General features: G+C 38.6%; 1 protein-coding gene across 1 annotated transcript; it reads left to right on the forward strand.

Moving 5' to 3' along the window:
- The first annotated feature begins 1,483 nt into the window (after positions 1-1,483).
- On the forward strand, positions 1,484-15,555 carry SNAPC1 (small nuclear RNA activating complex polypeptide 1). The gene is made up of 10 exons (XM_081314257.1): positions 1,484-1,651; positions 3,251-3,410; positions 4,431-4,571; positions 5,195-5,302; positions 5,865-6,023; positions 6,523-6,576; positions 6,927-6,989; positions 10,107-10,251; positions 13,532-13,642; positions 14,845-15,555. The coding sequence occupies exons 1-10, from the start codon at positions 1,524-1,526 to the stop codon at positions 14,877-14,879; spliced, it is 1,104 nt and encodes a 367-aa protein (XP_081170383.1). The 5' UTR covers positions 1,484-1,523; the 3' UTR covers positions 14,880-15,555.
- Positions 15,556-23,354: the final 7,799 nt, after the last annotated feature.

The following is a 23,354-nucleotide window of genomic DNA, read 5'->3' on the forward strand; positions in this document are numbered from 1 at the left end:
AATTTTACAAAAAAGAAAGACAAAAAGCTAATAACCTGAAGAGATATAAGAAGAAGAAAGACAGAGAAGGGGGGGGGAGAGGGATATTTAGGATATAAAGAAGTAAAAGGTGAGCTTATGAAAAGTAATGTTGTTATGTAACTTTTATTTAAGGTTACTGTTAAATCATTCTGTGATAAGTTTGTAAATACTATTCTGAACAAATGAGAGCAAAGTATAACTATTACTCATTCCATACTAGTAAGAGAACAGATAATCAATATATTTAATTAATATTTATTATATACTGTTTGGTTATAGCAAGTTATGTGAATGAAATTATTGTGAAGATGTAGAATTACAGTTTTTTTAATAGGTGGTTCGACACTTATTAAGGAAATCATTAAGCGGTCGATTAAATAATATGTGAGGACTTCCAACCTGATTTATTACACTTGATGAGAAATTGCCCACGTCTTTGTGGCATATAATTAAAAAAAGACCATAACAATTTTCTAATGACTACAAATCCAATCAAAATAGATTTCCAAACAGAGTGGAAAGAGAAATAATTATTCCTTTTGCGTTTAGACGCTTAACAACCCACCCACCCCCGGTATTGCCCTACTTAGGTTGTTTTCCCACCCCTTCAGAAAATAACTTACCAGTGGTTTTGTGTGCATGCACACGCCCAAACACAAATGCACTTCCCCTCCCTCCGCTGACAGTTCAAATTCTAGTTTGGCAAAACACAGACCAGTCAGAGGACTGGAGAAACACGAGTAATGTTCAGGTAGTGCTTCTCTCTTGTTTCTCTTTTATTACTGGGTGGGTGGGTGGATTTCTTATCATTGGACATTGGTTATTCAGCTTTGCTACATGTACAGCCTGGACCAGACAAATAATTACCGATGCGCGAGAAGCAGGAAGGAGAGAGCCCGATGCTTTCACACAATATTAGAAGACCACCATTACAGCGGTACGAAGATATAAATATAGGAGGGGTCCTTGGTGCTCTGAGCTTGGTTGTTGCTGTGGGTAATGAAACGTCTGCAAGAAGACGGACCAAGCTCAAAGCATCAAGGACCCCCCCCTCATTTCAACCCTGAGCTATAAATATTCTTTTATCGGTAAAATAAATAAATCTTAAATAAATGAATAACATTGCAGCAGGAAAAACCAGCAATTGATATCTCCCCGGGACCCTTCGTTCTTTCCGATTCCAAGACAAAAATAAATAAATAAAACGACGCTCGCTCCGCCTTCCCGGATGGTGACGTCAGCCTTTGAAAAAAGCGGGGCGAAGAACCCAAAGTAGCCTGGGATTGGTCTGATTCTTTTCCTCCGCCCCCAAATTGTAGGAAGTCTTTCGAAGGCGGCGCGTTGCGAGTCCGTGTCGAGCAGATTCGAAGTTTTCTTACCTCGGCCGGAGAACGGGTTAAGTAGAATCCCGCCCATTCGGCAAGGCATAGTTGTTTGCGCGTGCGCAGTCGTACGCGGTGGTCGTACGCGGGGTTCTTCGCCGCGGCAGATCGTCGTGGATCATGAACGGGTGGCCCGGGCTGAGGACGGACTGCGAGGCGTTGCTTACTCGGTTCCAGCAAGCCGAGAGCGTCCGCTTTGAAGATTTCGCTTTGCTCTGGAGGCAGAACCGTTTTCACACCATTTTTTAGTGAGTAACTGCTGGTTGTCACCCCTTCGTGGTTTCAGGTCCCTCGCTCCGCCTTTGTGTTCTTCTTATTCACTGTAGGAAAATATTTGGGAAATCTTCCTGCACTTTTTAAAATATGGTTTTAGTTGCACATTCCCTGGTCACTGAAAATGCTGGTTAGGGATGAGAAAAGTTGTTATATGTTTGGAGGGATGGAAAAGGTTATATGTTTGGAGCAGCCCTCCATTTAGATGCATTGGGATGCAAATTTGGAAAACTTCCTGAAATGTTGGATGTTGGTTTGGCATTCTGGCAGTTTAGTCCTCTGCAGGTTTATTTTTTTCCATATTTCCACATTTTTTTCTTTTTTTGTGTGTTAATATATATCTTAGAATAGAATATCAAAGTTGGAAGGGACCTTGTAGGCAGCACACAAAACCGTCATCAAGTCCAGAGTTCCCCAACCTTTTGGGCACCAGGGACCAGATCCATGGAGATAGGTTTTTCCGTAGACTAGAGGGTGCATGGTTTTGTATGCTGCCTGCATCCCGCAGATGGAACTTCGCTTGTTTGTGCAGACCGGTTGCTGGCATGCCATGGACCAGTACTGGTCCACGGACCCGGGGGTTGGGGACCCTTGATCTAGTCCAACCCCCCCCCTGCCAAAGCAGGGGACCCTACACCAGGGGTCCCCAACCTCCGGTCCATGGACTGGTACTGGCCACGGTATGCCAACAACCCGTCTGCACAAACAAGCAAAGGCAGCACACAAAACCACCACCACCCCTCTGGTCCGCAGAAAAACCTGTCTCCACGGAACCGATCCCCGGTGCCCAAAAGGTTGGGGATCTCTGCCCTACACCATTTCTGACAGATGGCAGTCCAGTGTCTTCTTGGAAGCCTCCAATGATGAAACTCCCACTACATCTGGAAGCAAACTGTTCCATTTATTGATTGTTCTCACTGTCATAAAATTTCTCCTTATTTCCAGTTTGAATCTCTCCTTGATCACTTTCCATCTGTTATTACTTATCTGGCCTTCAGGTGCTTTGAAAATAGGTTCATCCCCCTCCTCTCTGTGACAGCCCCTCAAATATTGCTATCATGTCTTGATACAATTTTATTTTAATAGAATTATATTTATATACTTAAATTTTTAATATTCTATTATTTAGATATGTTAGAGTATTGCATATAGAAAACAGGAGAGAATAGGTGGATAGTTTGGTTCCTGGTTTGGTACAACTAAACAGGACAGATACAGACTTCTACAGATAGTTATGACTGAAGAAAAAACAATTATTCTTAAAAAGTACACTCCTGCTTTAAATAATGCTTGATTAAGAAGTTCAAATAAAGTGATTACCTGTTCCAAGCATCTTGTATAGAGAAATGTAATCTGTGCTACTTCTTATTCTATAAATGGTCCAGTTGTGAATGCAATAAACAAGTGAATAACAGTTATAACAGAACTTGTGCAGATTTGATAGAAAAAAATATTTCAATCTTTTCCCCTTGATGTAGATGAATAATTAATTTCTTCTGGGACTAAGATCTGACATTTTGGTTGAGGTTGATAAATATTGTATTTTTATATTTTTGTGTTGATCTTTTGTCTAGTGGTAAAATAAGGACTCCAGAACAAATCAAGTTCACTAAGGAAGCTTTAGCTTTGGTATGGCCCTACTTTTTGCCTCCTTACACTTTCCAGATCCGAGTTGGTGCTCTTTATCTTCTGTATGGTTTGTACAACACACAACTATGTAAACCAAAACAAAAGGTAAACTTATACTGCTTTTAATTCATTGTCCTCTACATTGTCCAGTGATCTTATGCTGTAACTGATTTTATTTTATTTTTTATTTTAATTCCATTTATATCCCGCCCTTCTCCGAAGACTCAGGGCGGCTTACAAGCTTAGCAGTAGCCTTCATTCTATGTATATGCCTGCTTATTAGGGCTTTCACACACACACCCCCAAGCGGCATTATTACAAAGTCAGCTCATTGCCCCCAACAATCTGGGTCCTCATTTTACCTACCTCGGAAGGATGGAAGGCTGAGTCAACCTTGTTCTTCAGTATTGGGGAGTTGAAATTTTATTTAATATAAAAGGTATGAAGGTGAACGGTGAACAGTAGCCTAGTAAATAGTATCTCAGAGCTGTCTGTGTTATATAGGATTAAAAATGGGCTTCTTTATGTGTTAAAGAGTGGCAATATACATTAAACATATTAGATAAGCTTCAAAAGCAGCATGTAGAAATGTGTACATACAAACTATCATTAATTTAAAAGCTATTGAGATACTTTAGAGCTGTTACTGACAGGAAACCACCAGCAAACCACCCGAGGCCATAGGCTAGCCTAGTGTATGAGACTTTTTAAAAATCCCATAAGAAGGCACTGCAAATTACTTCTGTATGGTTGCCAAGAAAATAACATGGATGTGTTTTTGTAATTGTCAGGAGTCAAACTCAAGGGAGATATTTTTTTCCTTTTAACCTGAAAACTATCATGTTAACAATGAAGTCTAGAAATAATTTTCTATCTCCTACTGTTAAATATTCTGGGAATTAATTGTAAGAAGGCCATATGTAAATCCCCACTCCCTGCATTCTGAATAAACTAAAGCATTCCAGTTTCTTGCTTCAGTTAGAGCTAGGTGATTTAGGTATCCAATTGTGCTAACATCTTTTGTAATATCTATTTAGTTAGCCACATAGGCTGTTTAATTACTTCACACTTCAGGGTATGTTGCTGACTTGTTTGAAGACACTTTTGTTTGTTTTTGCATTTCAGATTAGGGTTGCACTTAAAGATTGGGCTGAAGTCAGTAAATTCAAGCAGGAACTTTTAGATGCACAGCACTATGATGCAGCGTATATCTTCAGAAACCTTCGGATGGACAAAGCATTCTATTTCACAGCAATGCCCAAATTTGTGAGTTATTAAAACCATATTAACAGAAGTACTCATTGTACCCTCTCTCTTATCTTGCTGAATGGGTGATCTTATCATTCAGCTAACAAACTTGTGTTTGTTTCAGTATGGTATCCTACTTGCTATTCTCTATCCTGAAATATCAAAGCATCACAGGAGAATGAGAAAAATGCAGATTTTCTAGCACATATCCTGTTTCCTTTCTGATAGAAATGTTTCTTCAGTTAATATACTGTATTAGAAAGGTTGAGTTGACAAGCTGGTTTATAATGCTTGTTTCCACAGTGATTGGCTTTTCTCATAATGCTTGCTTGCTGCAAAACTGAACCTAAATATTTGGTGCTCTGTTGGTGAGATCTAATTCTGATAGAAAAGTCTTCTATGGTTCTTTGGATTATAGGTAATTGTAACAGAGTTTGGATGTTGCTTTGAATGTGATAATTTTTCTTGGCTCCACTCGGTTTTCTCCTCATTAAGAAGCTCCTTGGTTAATGCTGTTATTTGTTGAGAATTACTGCTATTGTGGCATAAACAAGGCTTGAAATTTCAATTAATGCACGCTGGGTGATTCAGATAATGCTTTTCCTATTGTTTTGATTCTGATATGACTGTCTCTTTCTTAGCTCTCATTTAGGACTAAAAAGAACATGCATCAAAATACTGAGATGAAAAGGGAATTCAGAGATCCTACTGATCGTGTTGCTATGCTTTGCCATGAAAATTTCTTGGAGGTATACTTAACAGCTTGCTCTAATATGATAATTTTTGGTTTATGTCCTATTCAGGATCACTGTAACAATGTTATCTATATTCAACATGACAGAGAAATGTAACTTTTTTTTCAAAAACACACCACTTATAATCCGAATATCTTCCTGTGGATGTAATCCAGAGTTTGTATGGATTATATCTGGTGATTGACCCTCAAGTTGTTTGCTGAATTTTGGGAGACCTCCAACTCCATCTGATTTTCCCCAGGAGATCAAAAGCCAAAGAACATAAAAACAAGAGATCCCTTTTTATATAAAAAGATATTACAATCTCTTTTAATTCCTAAAGGCACATTTCATAACCTACACCTTCTGGTTAACAAGTTCTTTTCTAACAATTCTGCTGTGATCTGACATATCCAAATCTTTAACTTAGTCTTACCAGCATATATTTCCAATATGAATGCAGAACTGATCATGTTTTCTGTTTGGATGAAACATTAAGAGCAGGAAGTACAACAGTCTCAATTTTTACTGATGGAGTTATTAAGAAATTTTGTTTTTTATCTGCTTTACTTATAAGGAAACAAAAAACATTCATGAGCACTACCAAAGAATGAAATGTCTGATCTCTATGGACCAAAGTCAGCCAGATAAGGCTATCAGTTTGATTAAAGATGACTTCATAACCAAGTTCCAAGATATCATTCTGGATTATCAGCAGTGGCAGAAAAAGAAAATGGTACATAATTTCATTTTTCTTTATAAATTGGTCTATAAATAGGCTTAAATACAGAAGGATCTTGACAGACTCGAACAGTGGATGTTATCTAACAAAATGACATTCAACGGTGAAAAAAGTCAGGTTCTACATTTAGGTAAGAAAAACCAAATGCACAGGTACTGTGCTGTGAAAAAAATCTGTCTTCAAGGTCTCTGAAGGATTTTGAGATAGATGCAACTCAAAACTGTTAATATTTAAAGACTTGTTGCAAAGACATGTTGAAAGAGGCAGACATAATCTTGCTTCATAAGGCAAGAAATTTCTGGTGGATGATGTTGGAACTAGTTTTCCATTTAAATGGAGTAACAATTCACTAGCTTTTAGAGCACATGCGTGTGTCCTGTTGTCATATTGCTGGGAGAGGAAAGCCACCTTTCATCTGTATGATGATTTAAATGTACAAATTTGATGTGTATCAATGCATTCTGGAATCTAAATAGTATTTATATTTTTCCAGGAATCACCCTTATCTACTGTGGGTGACGAAATGAGGAATGGAAAAGAGTCTGAAGTAAGGAAATCATCATCATCATGGTGGAATATTTAATTTCTTTATAGGAATTCCTAGTAGGATATAATTATAAAAGTCCTTTGCAGTCATTTCTAATTCAGCTCTTTAGTACAGAACCAAAAATACAAGAAGAGACGGATGGGTGGGGTGGAGATGGATTATCACTGGGTTACTATCCTTGTTGCCCCCAGAGCTTAGATATTTGAAACAGCAATTTATTTACAAAGAAAAATGATAAATTTCTACCATTTATTTCAATTTTTTTGTGCATGATATGGTTAATTATAAAACATTAAAGTCAAGAAAGAAAAAAGGTAATGCAAATTGTATTGGCATTCTTCTCTTTTCAGGGATCTGGCAGAGCTAAAACATTAGATGACATCAAATCCAGGTCATATTCTTCAGTTGCTCAGGTAAGTAAGTAAAGGCTTGGTTTTTTTGGGGGGGTGTGTGTTGTGTCCCTGGACATATCCCTGTAGTTTTCTTTGCAAGTCCCGGAAGTGCTTTTTAACGAGGCAACTGGACTTTCTTTTTTACTCTTTGAAGACATTTCGCTTCTCGTCCAAGCAGCTTCTTCAGCTCTGAGTGGATGGTGGGAATGGAAGGATTTATGTTCCTTGCAGACAGCTGGTCATTTGTATTCTTTTAGAGAGTCATTGATGCCACCTGGAGGCTTATCTGTGTTGTCAGGGTCATCTCAGTAGTGCAAATGGGTGTGGAGCCTTCTCGGAACTGTTGAAAGGACTGTGTTGTAGATTGAAGATAGATGATGTCGTATCCCTCCCCCTCTGCTGAAAGAAAGCTGTTCCAATTTTGACATGGCCTCTTTGACCCCTCTTTCAAACCAACGGTCCTCTCTTCCCAAAATGTGGCCTTTGTCTTTTAAATGCAGATGGACTGCTGAATCTTGTCCTGATGGGATTGTTCTCCTATGTTGTGCCATACATTTATGAAGTTGTTGTTTCGTTTCCCTCGTGGTACTGCATATACCACGTTGCTCAGTTTGTATCTGGGTGCTTTGTTCTTGGGGTAGACAAGCTTCTGCCTTAGTGTATTCTTGGGTTTGAAGTGTACACATATGTTGTGTTGGCTGAAGATCCTTTTGAGCTTTTCCAATATTCCTGCAGTGTATGGAATGACAATGTTGTTTCATTTATTGTTTCTTCTTTGTTATGGAGGGGCTCCTGCTGAGTCTTTTTGGGGATTTAATGAAGGCCCACTTGAGATAGCCGCAAGTTCTGGGGGCTTCCTTGATGTGTTTTAGTTCTTTTTCTTTCTCATCTTTGCTGGTAGGCAGGCCTTCAGTTCGGTGCTGTAGGGTTCTGATAACTCCCATTTTGTGCTCCAGTAGGTGGTGAGAATCAAAATGAAAATATTGATCTGTGTATGGGAGTTTTCTATAAATTTCATAGTTAAGGCTTCTATCTCAATGTAAATTGCACAGTCCAGACTATTTTCCTTACCATCTTCACGTGTGAATTTGATGTATCTGTCCACCAAGTTGATATGTTTGGTGAATGCTTCCAATTCCTGTGTTTTGATCTTGACCCAAGTATCGTCCATATACCTATACCAGTGAGTGGGTAAATTCCTGTGAAGGCTTTGATTTCTACCTCTTCCATGTAGAGATTAGCCACAATGGGGGACACAGGTGAACCCATGGCACAACTGTGTTTTTGTCTATAAAAACCTTCACTGTATTTAAAATAGATAGTGGTCAGGCAGAGGTCCAGCATGGCACATATGTGGTCTGGGCTGAGGTTGGTTCTGTCACTTAAAGTACAGTCTTGTATCAGTCGTTTCTTCACTACCATGACAGCTTCAGTTGTTGGAATGCAAGTGAAGAGGGAAGTCACATCATAGGAAACCATGGTCTCAATTGGTCCAGTTTTAATTTCCAAACCTTGCTGGTGAAGTCGTGTGAATTGTTGATGTAATGGGTGGTGTTGCCAACTAACCGAGCTAATAAAATTGAACAGCCTTCTCTCAGCAGAGGGGGAGGAATATGACATCATCTATCTTCAGTCTACAACACAGTTCTTTCAACAGTTCCAAGAAGGCTCCACACTCATTTGCACTACTCAGGTGACCCTGACGACACAGTTAAGCCTCCAGGTGGCATCAACGACTCTCTTAAAGAATGCAAATGACCAGCTGTCTGCAAGAAATATAAATCCCTCCATTCCCCACCATCGAGTCAGAGCTGAAGAAGCTGCTTGGACAAGAAGCAAAACGTCTTCGAAGAGAAAAAAAAGAAAGTCCAGTTGCCTCATGAAAAAGCACCTTTGGGACAACCATGACCTGGATGATTGAGAATCTCCATAGACATTTTCTTTGCAAGGTTTTTTTGGAAGTGGTTTTCCATTGCTTTCTTCCTATGGCTAAGAGAAAGTGACTGGCCTAAGGCCACCCTGTTGTCTTTGTGCCTAAGACAGAACCAGAATGCATTGTGTCCCACTTTATAGTTTTAGCCTTTTAACCACTACACCACACTGGCTCTCTTAAAGGTCATAATTATCTGAACATAAATACTGAACTTACTTTCAGTGTGTCTGTAAGAAAAGCAATTTGAAACAGTTAAATTAAATTAGTGCTAAACAAGACGTCCTGCTGATAAGTAGAATCTGCTTATGTAACATTGGATATAACCTTTAACATGCTTTTTTGGTATGCAAAGATAAAGTTGGCAACATATGATTCCTTTTAACAGCTTAATCCTGACTTAATGACTGCCATGACTTGCAACCGTAATTCCAGGCTCAATTACAGTTGTATGTTGAGGACTACCTGTAGCCATGGAGAGAAGAGGCAGCAAACCACTTCATTCCATGATTTTATTTAAGAAGTTTATATGGCTGCCCAATTCACTATCAGTAACTCCTGGTGATTTACAAAGATAAAAATCCATAAAAAGAATAACTATCAACATCCCTCCACAACAACAATCAGTCAATCGACTAAGCCACTTGATGGGTCCCATCCCACTTGGGTCCAGGTCTTTAGGACCTTGCACAAGGGTGTTAGAGTGGGACCCAATCTTATTTCCATGGGATGATGTTCCACAGGAGGGAGCCACCACGGAGAAGGCCATCCTTGGTCCTGTTAGATGAACCTCCTTAGGAAAGATGACCCATAGTATTCCCTGCCTCCCTGCTCTGGTGGTTGAGGAGAAGTTTCCTCTTTGAAACTGAAGTTTTCCCCATCTTTCCTGGAAACAGTACCATAACAATATACAAGCTTGTATTCCCAATTGCAGATAGCAGAGCCTAATAGTAGAATGGATATTTTTTTTCCCCATTGGTGCATTTTTAAACCTACCTACGCCGTATGACTTAGTTTTGGATTTAATTTTTGTTGTAAAGATGCTCTTGATAAACATGGCATAGGATCAGTTTACAATATAGTGGCAGAATTAAATATCTTAAGTAAATTCATTGGAGCACATCTTTCTTTCAGAGCAATATTAATCTGTTTTCATTGCTTGGATATTTATTTTTTGTTGCACTTTCTTTGGCTGAAAATCCATTTAGGCTCCAAAGTCCAGACGACATCGCCAAGTTAAGCTGGAATCTTCTGACTTGGGATCAAATCGTGGGAAAACCAGATTGCCTAGGGATAGAAGGGTCAGGAAATGTTTACCAAGAGCAAAGAAGGCAGAATGTCTGCAAAACAGAGGTAATTAGCATAGTAGGATTAATCCAGGGAAATCCTTTTTCTATTTTTACAATGCCCCTGGTGTATAGGTCCCTCTAATGGGATGTACCAGTGTGCATTGTGAATGCTGTACCATAACACAAGAGATGTAAATGTTTGATAATAAAGGTGAGTGATAAATAGATATGTGTCTTTCCTGAGCATTTCATTGTGCTTACCACTTAAATGTATTATTCATGAATGTTCTTTCTTGTCTTATAAATCAATCTGCCAGTAGTGTGTGTGTGTGTGTGTTTCTAATTTTATAACAGTCCCATAACTGATGAAAAGGTCTGATGAAAGACAATCAGTTCATCTGTAAAACATTGTTTGTAACAGTCTCGTGTCCAGTGGGAAGGATTTTGCAATTGTGATATAGGAAGAATTTAACCCAAGGGTTCTCAGGTCCCAAGCAGGACAATACAAAGGGAGATCCTTCTTCAGGTAATCAGGTTGTAACTTATTTAAGCATATGAGTTGGCTCTGTGACAAATAGACATACTGCATAGACCTTCAGCGTTTATTATTATCTGACAACTTCCCGATTGCATTTTGTTCTATCCACAATCCCCAGATTGTCTTTTAGGAAATCCCATGTAAAATGGATTACAGATAGTCCTTGAGTCAGGACCATAATTGAGCCTGGCAATTATGGTTGTAAATTGTGATGGTTGTAAAGCATGTGACTGTGTGACCAGATCCATTTTACGACCTTTTTTGTGGCAGTTGTTAAGTGAATCTATTTTTTGCTATGGGCCTTTTTTTGTTGTTGCCAGAAACCAATAGTAAATGTCAGTTTCTGGCAAAATGTGACTGTGGAGTGCTGCAAATGACTATAAATACAGACTGGTTGCTGAGCACCCAAAATGTGATTACTTGACAACAGGAGAGGTTGACATCCGAATTTTGAAAACAGATCATAAGTTCCTTTTGAGGGGGTCCATTGGGATTCTGAACAGTCACTAGCAACCATTTTTAAGTCAAGAACTCCCCGTACATACTTTCAGTGCGCTCCCTAAAGTATTACAGGAGCACTCTTTGTTATGGGAAATGTTCTTGTTTTCTTTTAGGGGGATGTAATGGCTGCTTAAACCATTAATACAGGTTTAGAAGATAGATTGAGTCTACATAAGTTACTCAATAACAGTTTATACTGAATTGTGATCCTTTGTAACTACAGTTGATTTTATGATCTGGGTTCAGGTGACACAGTAAACCAAGCCACATAGTGTGTTGTGCAAACTCAGTATCTCAGTATCCTTGCCATGGGGTTTTAGATTCTTGATCTGGGCATATGGGAAGGAAATTATGGATATTTGCATACTTGTATGGCTATCATTTATGTATTTTTTGAATGCAAAGATGGAACATACATGCTATGAGATAAACCAGAATAACCCTTCTGACTCAACTGCTGATCTTCAAAAATTAACTAAAGGCATAGTCTGTATGTTGCTTGTGAAAGTTGTCTGTTCTAGAGGCCTTTCAGATTTGAGTGCTATAGAAATATTGAGTGCTCCTAGAAATACTATAATAATTTTTATAATTAATTGTAAATTAATTTACTACAGATGTATTCATCTATAATTATTATTGTATTTTCTAATTGTTATAATAGCTGTTGCTTTTGTATATTGCATAGAGTTGGTAACTGAAGTGGTTAAAAAAACATAAATACCGTATTTTTCGGACCATAAGACGCACTTTCCCCCCCCCCAAAAGTGGGGGGGAAACAAGGGTGCGTCTTATGGTCTGAAGGTGATCCGTATGGCCAGCCCCAACCTCCGCAAGTGGAAAGCAAGGGAGATTGCCAGGAGCACAAATCGGCATGTGCTGAGAAACGCCAATCTCGCGCTCCTGCAATCTCCCTCGCTCGGTTTCAGCTTCCCTTGCTACAAGAGAAAGCAGGCTGAAACGGAGCGAGGGAGATTCCCAGGAACGCGAATCGCGCTGCTGCAATCTCCCTCACTCCGTTTCAGCCTGCTTTCTCTTGTAGCAAGGGAAGCTGAAACCGAGCGAGGGAGATTGCAGGAGCACGAGATCGGCTGATTCGCGTTCCTGGCAATCTCCCTCACTCCGTTTCAGCTTGCTTTCTGCAAGAGAAAGCCGGGCCGCAGGGCCGCCTCCACAGGTACTGTTCTAACGCGGAGAGGGAAGGACAAAGAGGGAGGGAGGGAAGGAAGAAAGGAAGGAAGGGACAATGGGAGAGGGAGGGAGAGAGAAAGAGAAGGAGAAAGAAATAGGGAGGGAGAGAGGGAGAGAGAGAAGGAGAAAGAAAGGGAGAGAGAAAGAGGCAGAGGGAAAGAGGGAGAGAAAGAAAGAGAGAGACAAGGAGAAAAAGAGGGAGGGAAATAGAGGGAGAGAGAGAGGGAAAGAGAAAAATAGGGAGAGAGAGAAGGAGAAAGAGGGAGGGAAATAGAGGGAGAGAGAAAGGGAGAAATAGAGGGAAAGAGAAAAATAGGGAGAGAGGGAGAGAGAGAGAGAGGAGAGAGAGAAAGAAAGAGGGAGGGGGAGAGAGGGAGAGAAAATAAATTAGTAACATGGTTGTTAAGTGAATCTGGCTCCCCCACTAACTTTTGCTTGTCAGAAGGTTGCAAAAGGCGATCACATGACCCTGGAACAATGTGACCATCATAAATATGAATCGATTGCCAAGCATCCGAATGTAAATCACATGACCCTGGGGATGCTGCAATGGTCATAAGTGTGAAAAATGGTCATAAGTCACTTTTTTCAGTGCCGTTGTAACTTTGAACAGTCACTAAGTGAATCGTTGTAAGTCTAGGACTACCTGTACTTTATCATTTTTTTCCTTTTTTGGGGGGGTGTCAAGTTTTTGACACCTTGCTGGGCGACTGGTGGTACTCAGACATTGCCTTGTCCTAAAAGTGGTACAATGGATGAAAAGGTTGAAAAGCCCTGTTTTAGTATACCGGTACTATTTGGTTCAGAATATTTTTTTTCTTGTTTTCCTGCTCTAAAAACTGGCTGTGTCTTATGGTCAGGTGCATCTTATGGTCCGAAAAATACGGTATGTATCTTTCAAAAGAAGCAAAATTTTCAAGCACTCTTGCTTGACAGTACCCTAACCATTTGATATCACTGGATAAATTCCTTGGAAATTTGGAGGCTGAATTATGGTTCCCAGTTCCTCAAATGTTGCTTGTTCCAATGTAAGGGTATCCTATAAGATTGGCTATCAAAAATATAATTTAATTTCAGTAGAGCTGAAATGAAAATTTCTTTTTAATTTTTTTTGCAGGAACATTGCTACTGACTGCACAGGAAAATACTGAGAGACTAAATATGCCTGTGATTGGAGATGATGATGATGATGATGAAGAACAAGAAATTGATCACTCAAGTGATGAAGGTATGTTGTAGTATACTTTTTGCACAACAGCTCTGATAAAAAGGGATGTCTGCAAAAATCATTCCTCTTCACCATTCTTAGCTACCTCCTACACAAGCAGATACAAGAATAGTCCTACTTACGTGCCACTTCTCTTCCATTTGAGAAGTTCCCCTTTCAAACATTACACTGGAGAAGAACATTCACCTGTTGAACTGTAAGCTTTCTTCATACATAGGTAATGTAATTCCTCAGTTGTTCAATAACTCAATTTTTCAACAAGTTGTTCTAGACCAAGCTAAAACCAAAAAACACTAGTTAATTCCTGGAAACTTGGCAACAGACAAATCAGCCATCAACAGACACATAGAGATAGACCAGCGGCCCCCAACCTTTTGCGCATCAAGGACCGGTTCGGTGGAGAGTGGTTTTCTGTGGGCCAGAAGATATTGTTTCATGCACTGCCTTGATCCCGTGCATGCGCAGACAGGGCTCCACTCGCTTGCGTGACCCAGTTCCTAGTGGGCCACAGCGCAGTGCCAGACCACGGTTTGGGGGTTAGGCAATATTTATACACCATTCAAAAGAGCTAATGAAAAAGCTAAAAGGAAACAAAAAGACCAGAACTTCTCCTTGTCCACATTCAACACCCAGATAAACAGGACTTTGCTCCAGACCAACACCAGGCAATCAAGCAGTAAACAATATCCTGATCAAGGGTAAAAGAGAAACCAAAGAGAAAGCAAATAGCTGACCTAGACTGATCGCAGAAAGCTAAGCAGGGTCAGATCTGGTTAATTTCTAGAAAGAGATCACTAAGAGATCATATATTGTTTTGAAAAGAAATGGAGTCAAGATTTGGAGTCTATTTTTTCTTTTATTTCAAAGATCCCAAACCCTATAGTTCTGAATACAGTTGTTGGGGAATTGTTAGGGTGTACAGGTAATTTTTTTTATTGCATTGATTCAGAATTAGTTTATATACAACTATACAAATAATCATTTGGTCTCCCCCCCCAAGCACATGAAATATCTACTATTACATTTACTAATGCATATGAAATGCATTGAGAAAAGCAGCAGTTTATGTTGATTGAAAATAGTTGTCATTGGTCATATATTTCTTTTAAAAATATTGGCAAAAAAAGTTTGAATATAGAGTTATTTTGTTCATAGCTATAAGCGGATTCATTGGATGATGATTGTGTTTCTTCTATTTTCAGATTTCATACCCACAAAGAGGAAGAGGGCTCATTAAAAGTGCATCATAAGGGAAATGGTGATAATGTAAATCATCTGGGTGAATGAACAGTGTTTCCCAGCCAGGGATGAGGCAATCTGAGTGACCCAGTGCTAAGTGGACACTTGTTAGAGTTAAGCAGAAAAGACATTCTATAAATGCTTTATAAGCATTGCATATAATTTACTTCATAGAAGATAATGGATTCTTCGCTCACATTTAAAATAGATTTTGGTAAAAGCTTGTTTCATTCTAAAAAGTCTTTAGCCAAGTTAATTACATGGAAGAAGAAACTCTTGTACTGGACAGTAACAGATTTATAAATGCAGTGCATATTTATAGTTCAGTGTTTTATGTGCCTATATTATTCCTGCTTCCGTTAGTTTATGTGTAATTTTGATAGCTAAGTTATTGTTAGGAGAAGTTGGAAAGAAAGAACATTCTGAAGAATTGTGAGAGTTAACATTTTTGTACTGTTGAAGGTTATGAATTGCATCTCTGCTTCTTTTTCTACAAAACTCTGGAATGAACTATTATGAGACTAAAAGATCCTTATGAAAATGTAATGTGAATCTAGATTTGTGTCACAAAGGAGAAGATAGAACACCATATGCTTCTCAGCTTAAACTAAGTGTTGAAATTTACAGGTGGCTGCGATGTGTTATAAGAAGTTGAAATAAATCATGCTTTTGCACTGGCTTGTTTCAGTATTATTTTAATAACAGTAGTAAAACACAATGCAAACTAAATTCAGAAATTAAAAATAATAAAGAAAAGTGCAAAGAGAAAGGAAGAATAAAAAAACACTTAAGCCATTTCTGATCATCACAAACATGTAGAAACAAACTTAATAATTCTTCACTTGCATAAGGTTATATGCAAACACCTTTTCTTCCCACATCCCTCATGCACCCGCAAATCCATAAATCATTAACATTTCAATCTTGGTGTCAGGAAAAAATCCCTAAATGATTTTTTTTAATGTGGAATCATCTTTTTGTTAATGTGTTAATACCACTTTACAATGCCTCGGTAAAGCCACACTTGGAATACTGCATCCAGTTTTGGTCACCACGATGTAAAAAAGATGTTGAGACTCTAGCAAGAGTACAGAGAAGAGCAACAAAGATGATTAAGGGACTGGAGGCTAAAACATATAAGGAATGGTTGCTGGAATTGGTTATGTCTAGTTTAATGAAGAGAGGGATGACATGATAGCAGTGTTCCAATATCTCAGGGGCTGTCACAGAGAGGAGGGAGTCAAGCTATTCTCCAAAGGGCCCAAAGGCAGGACAAGAAGCAATGGATGGAAACTAAGCAAGGAGAGAAGCAACCTAGAACTAAGGAGAAATTTCCTGACAGAACAATCAGTGGAACAACCTGCCTCCAGAAGCTGTGAATGCTCCAACACTGGAAGACTTTTAAGAAGAGACTGGAAAACTATTTGTCTGAAATGGTATAGGGTTGGACTAGAAGACCTCAAAGGTCCCTTCCTATTGTTATTTTTTAACTAGTCAAATCATCATTGTACCTTCTCACTTCTAACCACCTTAATTTCATTGTAGGATTGTTGGAGTATTGGATCTCTCTTTTAAGTTTTCCCATCTCATAGGCTTCAAGGCTTTGGTAACATTGTAGCTGCTATTTTTTGACCCCATTTTTCAAAGATTCCTAAAACATTTCATGTCACACCATTTGCTATTATTTTGTCTCAATGTTGACCAAAAAAAAGGTAAACCTTTCTCTTTTTTCCTTTTCTTCCTGGAATCTTTAGTCCCCTTCTATTGTCCAATTTCCAAAATCATAAAAGCGTGGAATTTCTTACAATTTAAAATAGATTAATTTAGCTCCCATAAAGGTACTATTTATTTAGATAATTATTTCCAAAATCTTATAGCAAATTTTCTAATATTTCCAAATTTGCCTGATGTTAGGTGTGAACATCAGTGAAGAATTAAAAGAAGAATTAAAATTGCTAGTTTATTGTTCTATGCCTATTTCATAGCAATATTCCCAGACTGGTAGTTTACCACTGGGAAAGGTAAAGCTCAATGGCATTTAAGCGGGGGGGGGGTGGGGGGGTGGGGGGTGGGGGGTGGGTGTGAATGGGTGTCACACCTTGCCTTCTTGTATCTAGGTAACAATTCCAGACTGATCCCGTTTGACCCTCCTGACTGGGATAATCTCTCTCATGGGCCTTTGATTTGTTCATAAATTTCTTGAGTTAAAATCTTTATTGACTTTTTGCTGTTTATTTCAAATTCTTTAAATTCTTAAGCTTATAGTTTTCTCAGAAATACAGGCATTTCTACTTTTGTGGCCTAAAGCAGAAAGATAAAGAATTCCATTTGTAAAAGTATTTTTCTGGTATTTGTTCTAAAAGAGCAGTGTGCAGATTGTATTTTCCTCTGTAAAACTACTAATCCTGTTTAAACAAACTTATGATGAGGTTTATACTAACCAGGGCTTTTTTCCTCATAGAACACTCAGAATGGAGTTCCGGCACCTTTTTTGGATGGAACTTTGTAGGGTAGGCAAGGTGGGTTGTATGACATGTGTGAGTTCTGGCACCTTTTTCTTTTACAAAAAAAGCACTGATGCTAACTGAAAACAGCATTTCAGCTCATATTAATGCACTAAATAATTGAATAATAAAATCTTTAGTATATTTTTAATGAGTTGGAACATAGGAAATTCAGAGTTGAAGAGTGCTCATGTTGTTGCATATCATGTTGAGGCTGTGAATAAAGAAGTCTGTTTTAGAACTGCTGAATAGCAGCTCATGAAAGTTCAATTCTACTAATTGAAAAGGCTATGTTTACAGAAAATGCTAAATCAGAATTCTTAAGAGCATGCAGCTACTGAATATGCCTAACAAAGCTGGATGCCTCCATGTTTATGTACTTGCATCATAGTTAAGCACAAACTGGCTACATGATTCACTCCTTTATCATCACCGTATGCCCTATGTTCTCAGTCTTGTTTGAAGATCACTCAGAAACTGCAGTTGGTGCAAAATGCAGCAGTAAGTTTGTTACTAATTGCTATTGTCTTAAGGCTTATATGGAAGCCTAATCAATAGGCTTCCAGCTACAATTGAAAGTGATATTTTTAGCTTTTAAACCTTACATGGGTTGGCATCAAGGTACCAGCAAAGACTATCCATTCTAACCAGAATTGAGATGTCTGAGAATGGCTTGCAGGAGAAACCACTTCTTGTCATGGGCCAGAATTCTGATTTGGGCACTGACTATGTTCCTCCAGCTGAGACTGTGGATTGTCCGACTTAGGAATCTTCAAGCTATGATTCATCTGAAGAGGCTGAGCAATCACAGACATTTTCTGATCAGCTGGAGCAGTTGGATGATTAGGCACATCCTCCAAGCCCAAGTCTGGATGCATGCAGCCGTGAGCAGAGCAATGTCAGTCAATGAAGCTTGTCACTAAGCAAAGGATGAGGCCTGAGTAAGTGCAGCCAGTTGCCTTCGATCTCTGTTGGAAACAACAGTACAAATTAATAGTTTGTGATTCTTAGACTGGCTGACTACCTGATTTGGCTTTCTGTGACTCTGGGAATGTATTTGGACTATGCTATTGCTTCTTGGACTGTATCTGCAGTTTTTCAGGAAGCACTCTTTGCTAGGGATTTAAATTACATTGCTGTCTGCTATTTGCTTCAGCTGTATTCCTGCAGCCTTGAAGCAGAACAGCTGCCAGCATTGTTCCAGTCAGGTGAAATGAATTCAGAAAGAGTAACTTTTGGATCTCCTGTGCTTTTGGAATCCTCTTTTGGGAATCTAGAGTTATGTCCATTCAGAAGCTGGTGACAGCTGAACTGTTGGAACGAGTGCCTTTGAGTTATGAATGGCCACGACTGCATTCCTATTTTAGACTATAATTCTGACCTTTATTTTTGATTTGTGATGAGTTGTTTTGTACTTGTGATGCTATTGGAATTATGAAATAATATTTTTTTCCATAATGACAGATATTTTATTGCACTTGGTTTTTTTTTTTACTATGGAGATTCTCAGTCATCCAGGTCACTGTTGTCCCCAAAGTGCTTTTTCAAGAGACAATTGGACTTCCTTGTTTTTCTTTGAAGACGTTTTGCTTCTCATCCAAGAAGCTTCTTCAGCTCAGAGCTGAAACAGCTTCTTGGATGAAAAGTGAAACATCTTCAAAGAAAAACAAGGAAGACTTTACTGTGGATGTTTTATTGCATTTTTATCTTATTATAAGCTATTGGAAGTTTGTTTCAGTGGCATACACATTTCAGTAATAAAAACAGCTATTTGCTTTTGACAGTCCCAGCTACTGGTGTCAATACTTGTATTTTTTTTTTAAAAGCCAGAAATTAATGTGAATGTGTCTGATATGTTAGAGATCATAGGGAGGCCATAAGCCTGATATCACTATCTTCCTTTTGCAAGAAGAGATGGAAACCGATGGTTAGCTTATTTGTTAAGGAAGAAGCAAAGGGCTTCTAATATAGATAGAATAGAATATAAGGGTAAGGTAGTGTATCAGCAGAATCTTATTAAGAAGACTTTTGTTGATTTTTACTCTAAGTTATATGCTAGAGATAAGATTAGTGAGGCAGATATTGATGTATATTTGATGAATGCTAATATTCCTGTTCTTACACAAGAACAAAAGGAAGAGATGAATCAATTGATAACTGAGGAACAATTTTTTTCAGCAATTAAACAATTGAAAGTGGGTAAGGCGCCAGGTACGGATGGATTGACTGCTGTGTATTATAAAAATTTACAGTTAGAGATGGTAAAGCCATTAAGGGAATTGTTTCAGACAATTTAAATGGGAGGAGGGGTGCCCCCATCCTGGAAAACTGCTTTTATTTCTCTGATTCCGAAGGAAGACCAGGATGTCACCCAAGCAAAAAATTATAGGCCAATATCACTTTTGAATACGGACTACAAGATATTTGCTAAGGTTTTAGCTAACAGATTAATGAGGGTACTGCAACAAGTAATTCATGGTGACCAAACTGGGTTTATAAGTGGTAGACAAATGAAGAACAATGTGAGGCATATAGTTGATTTGTTGGAATTTTTGGAAAGAAACAATCAGATCCCTGCAGCGTTGATCTTCTTGGATGCTGAAAAAGCCTTTGATCAATTGGACTGGCAATTTTTGTTGAAAGTATTAGATAAAATGAACTTTGGGGATAAATTTTTACAACCAATTAGGGCACTATATCAAAAGCAAACAGCCCGTATAATAGTTAATAATAGTTTGACGGAAGTATGTAACATTGAAAAGGGCACAAGGCAGGGGTGTCCGTTGTCACCTTTACTATTTGTTTTAACATTGGAGATATTATTGATTAAAATACGGGATTCGGAAAAAATTAGGGGAATTCAAATAAGAGATCAGGATTACAGACTGAGGGCATTTGCAGGTGATCTGGTTGTTACGGTAACTCAGCCTGAAGATTCAGTTATAGAGCTGATGGAGATAATAATGCAATATGGGAAAGTTTCTGGATTTAAGGTTAACATACAAAAAACTAAAATGTTGTCTAAGAATATGACAGTATCACAAAAGGCTGTTTTAGAAGGGCTAACAGGATTTGAAATTGTTAAAAGGGTTAAATATTTGGGGATATATTTGTCACCCTCAAATGTAAAGCTATATAAAAATAATTATGAAAAGTTATGGGGAAAAGTTCAAAAAGAATTGGATAGCTGAAAAAAACTACAATTATCTTTATTGGGAAGAATTGCAGCAGTGAAAATGAATGTTTTGCCGAAATTTTTATTTTTATTTCAAATGATACCTATTCTTAAAAAGGATTCAAATTTGGAGGAATGGCAAAAGGGTATTAATAAATTTGTCTGGGCAGGGAAAAGGCCACGAGTTAAATTTAAGATTATGCAGGATACGCGTGAGAGAGGTGGTCTTAAAATGCCTAATCTTAAACTATACAGTACTATGAAGCTGCTGCTCTGTCAGCGATAAGTGATTGGATTAATTTAACACAAGGGAGATTATTAAATCTTGAAGGCCATGATTTGTTATTTGGTTGGCATGCATATGTATTGTATGATAAGAAGGTGGATAATGTGTTCAAGGTACATATTTTAAGACATGCTCTGTTGCGAGTTTGGAAAAAGTATAGACATAAGTTAAATTATAAGATACCTATATGGGCAATACTGAAACACGCAATAGAAAATATAAGTGTTGGGTTTAAACATGATGTGACTACATATAAGGAAATTTTAAGTTTGGAAAGAAATGTATGGCATTTGAAGCCGTATAATATTTTAAGAGAAGAAAAGATTGTACAAACTTGGTTTCAGTATGGGCAATTACAGGCCAGGTGGAAAGAAGACCAGAAAATTGGTTTTTCAATGACTGATGAAAATCTGGTAAAGTAAATTAGAGATCAAGGTCAAGCACATATTAAAAGGATATATCTTGCATTGATAGAAATTGATTCAGAGACAGAACTTGTTAAAGACTGTATGATAAAGTGGGCTCAGAATTTTCAAGAAGTTATTACAATGGATACCTGGGAAAAGATTTGGGTGAGAAATGTAAAATTTACGCAAGCTCAAAACTTAAGAGAGAACCTTTATAAAATGTTTTATAGGTGGCACTTAGATCCTAAAAAATTAGCAAGTATGTATCCGAACTGTCAGCCTAAATGTTGGAGGTGTGGTGGTGAAGATGCAACGTATTTTCATATATGGTGGACCTGTAAAAAGGTTAAAGCTTTTTGGATTAAAATCTGGTGGAATATTTATTTATTTATTTATTTATTTTATTACATTTATATACTGCCCTTTCCCGAAGGACTCAGGGCGGTTTACAGGGTGATTAAAAAACCAAAATACAAAAGTTAAAAACAAATTTAAAAAAATTATATCTGTCCCTGTATAAATAAAACCCCAGTTAAAACAAGATTAATCCTCAGCCTGGGCCAGAGAGCTCGAAGAGCCAGGTCTTCAGGCCCCGGCGGAATGAACGGAGGTCGGGGGCAGTCCTCAGCTCCACTGGCAGCTGGTTCCAGAGGGCAGGCGCCACCACTGAGAAGGCCCTATCCCTGGGTGTTACCCGCCGGCAATCTCTTACCGGTGGCACCCTGAGAAGACCCTCCCTGTGGGAGCGCACTGGACGAAGGGAACTTGATGCCGGCAGCAGGTGTTCCCTCAGATATCCCGGACCCAAGCCATTTAGGGCTTTATAGGTCATCACCAGCACCTTGAATCTCACCCGGAGGGCAACCGGAAGCCAATGCAGCTCGCGGAGTAGAGGTGTTACATGGGAGTATCGGGAAACCCCCATCACAACTCGCACGGCCGCATTCTGCACCAGCTGAAGCCTCGGAGTGGTCCTCAAGGGCAGCCCCATGTAGAGAGCGTTGCAGTAGTCTAAACGGGAGGTCACGAGCGCATGAGTGACTGTGCGTAGGGCAAAAGATATTTAAGATATTTAAGAAAAGGATAAAGTTTTGTCCGCAATTGTTTTTACTGGCCATTATTACTGATACTACTGTTGTGGACACTAAGTTGATGTTGAATTTAATTACGGCAGCAAGACTTTTAGTAGGGCAATATTGGAAGAAGGAAGAACTGCCGACTATAGAAGAATGGACTTTAAAAGTTTCCAACCTGGCGGAAATGGCAAAGATCTCGGCGTACTTGAAAGACCATTCGCAACAGAGATATATTGTGGAATGGAAAAAATGGATTGATTATATCCAGAATAAATATGGGACTAAAAAGTTTCACCTAGCATTTGAATAAGTATTGATGTGATATTTACGTTGCTTGTAGTTATTTTATAAGAGTTAAAGTGCGATAGATTTAATAGTTTACTGTTGTTTGCATAAGGTAGATTATGATTTTTTGTATTTTTATACCCTGTATTTAGCTCTGGGAAGTCGGGGAGGGGGGAGGGGGAAGGGAGGGAGGTGTTGGGGAGGGTTGGGGAGAGGGGAGGGGGTTGGGAGGGGTTTTGTTTTGTTAAAAAAAATGTATTGTAAAACTTTTCAATAAAGAAGAGATGGAAACCAATCTGGTTCTATTTTCTGTGTGGAAAACCCAATTCTGCAGCATAGGGCTGGTTCCCAACCTGACATTCTCTGGTTCAGTTGAGACTCCAAGTCTCAGATTTTCCAGGATTTATGATTTTATGTCATTACTGGAGCTGGTCCCAACCAACCTTGAAGGTGCTGTATTAAGGAGGACTGAGGCTGCTGTTCACATCCTTATTAAGTGGGCTACTGGTTTAAAAGCTCTCATTACCAAGAAAAATATTTTAAATATACTTTATAGGATATTTATGTGGTTGAAGAAAGGCACCAACATCATTAACAGGTTCGGAGTCGGAGAAGAAACAGATTCCCCCCCCCCCCAATCAATGCAACATTATTGATTGTTGCAAATCTTGTTGGTAAGAATGAAGCTAATCATTTTGCATGCAATCAGTTTTGCACCATTTTAAATACAATATAGAGCC

Source organism: Vipera berus, assembly GCF_964194415.1.
Source record: "Vipera berus genome assembly, chromosome: 1".
In the NCBI taxonomy this organism is placed as follows: domain Eukaryota; kingdom Metazoa; phylum Chordata; class Lepidosauria; order Squamata; family Viperidae; genus Vipera; species Vipera berus.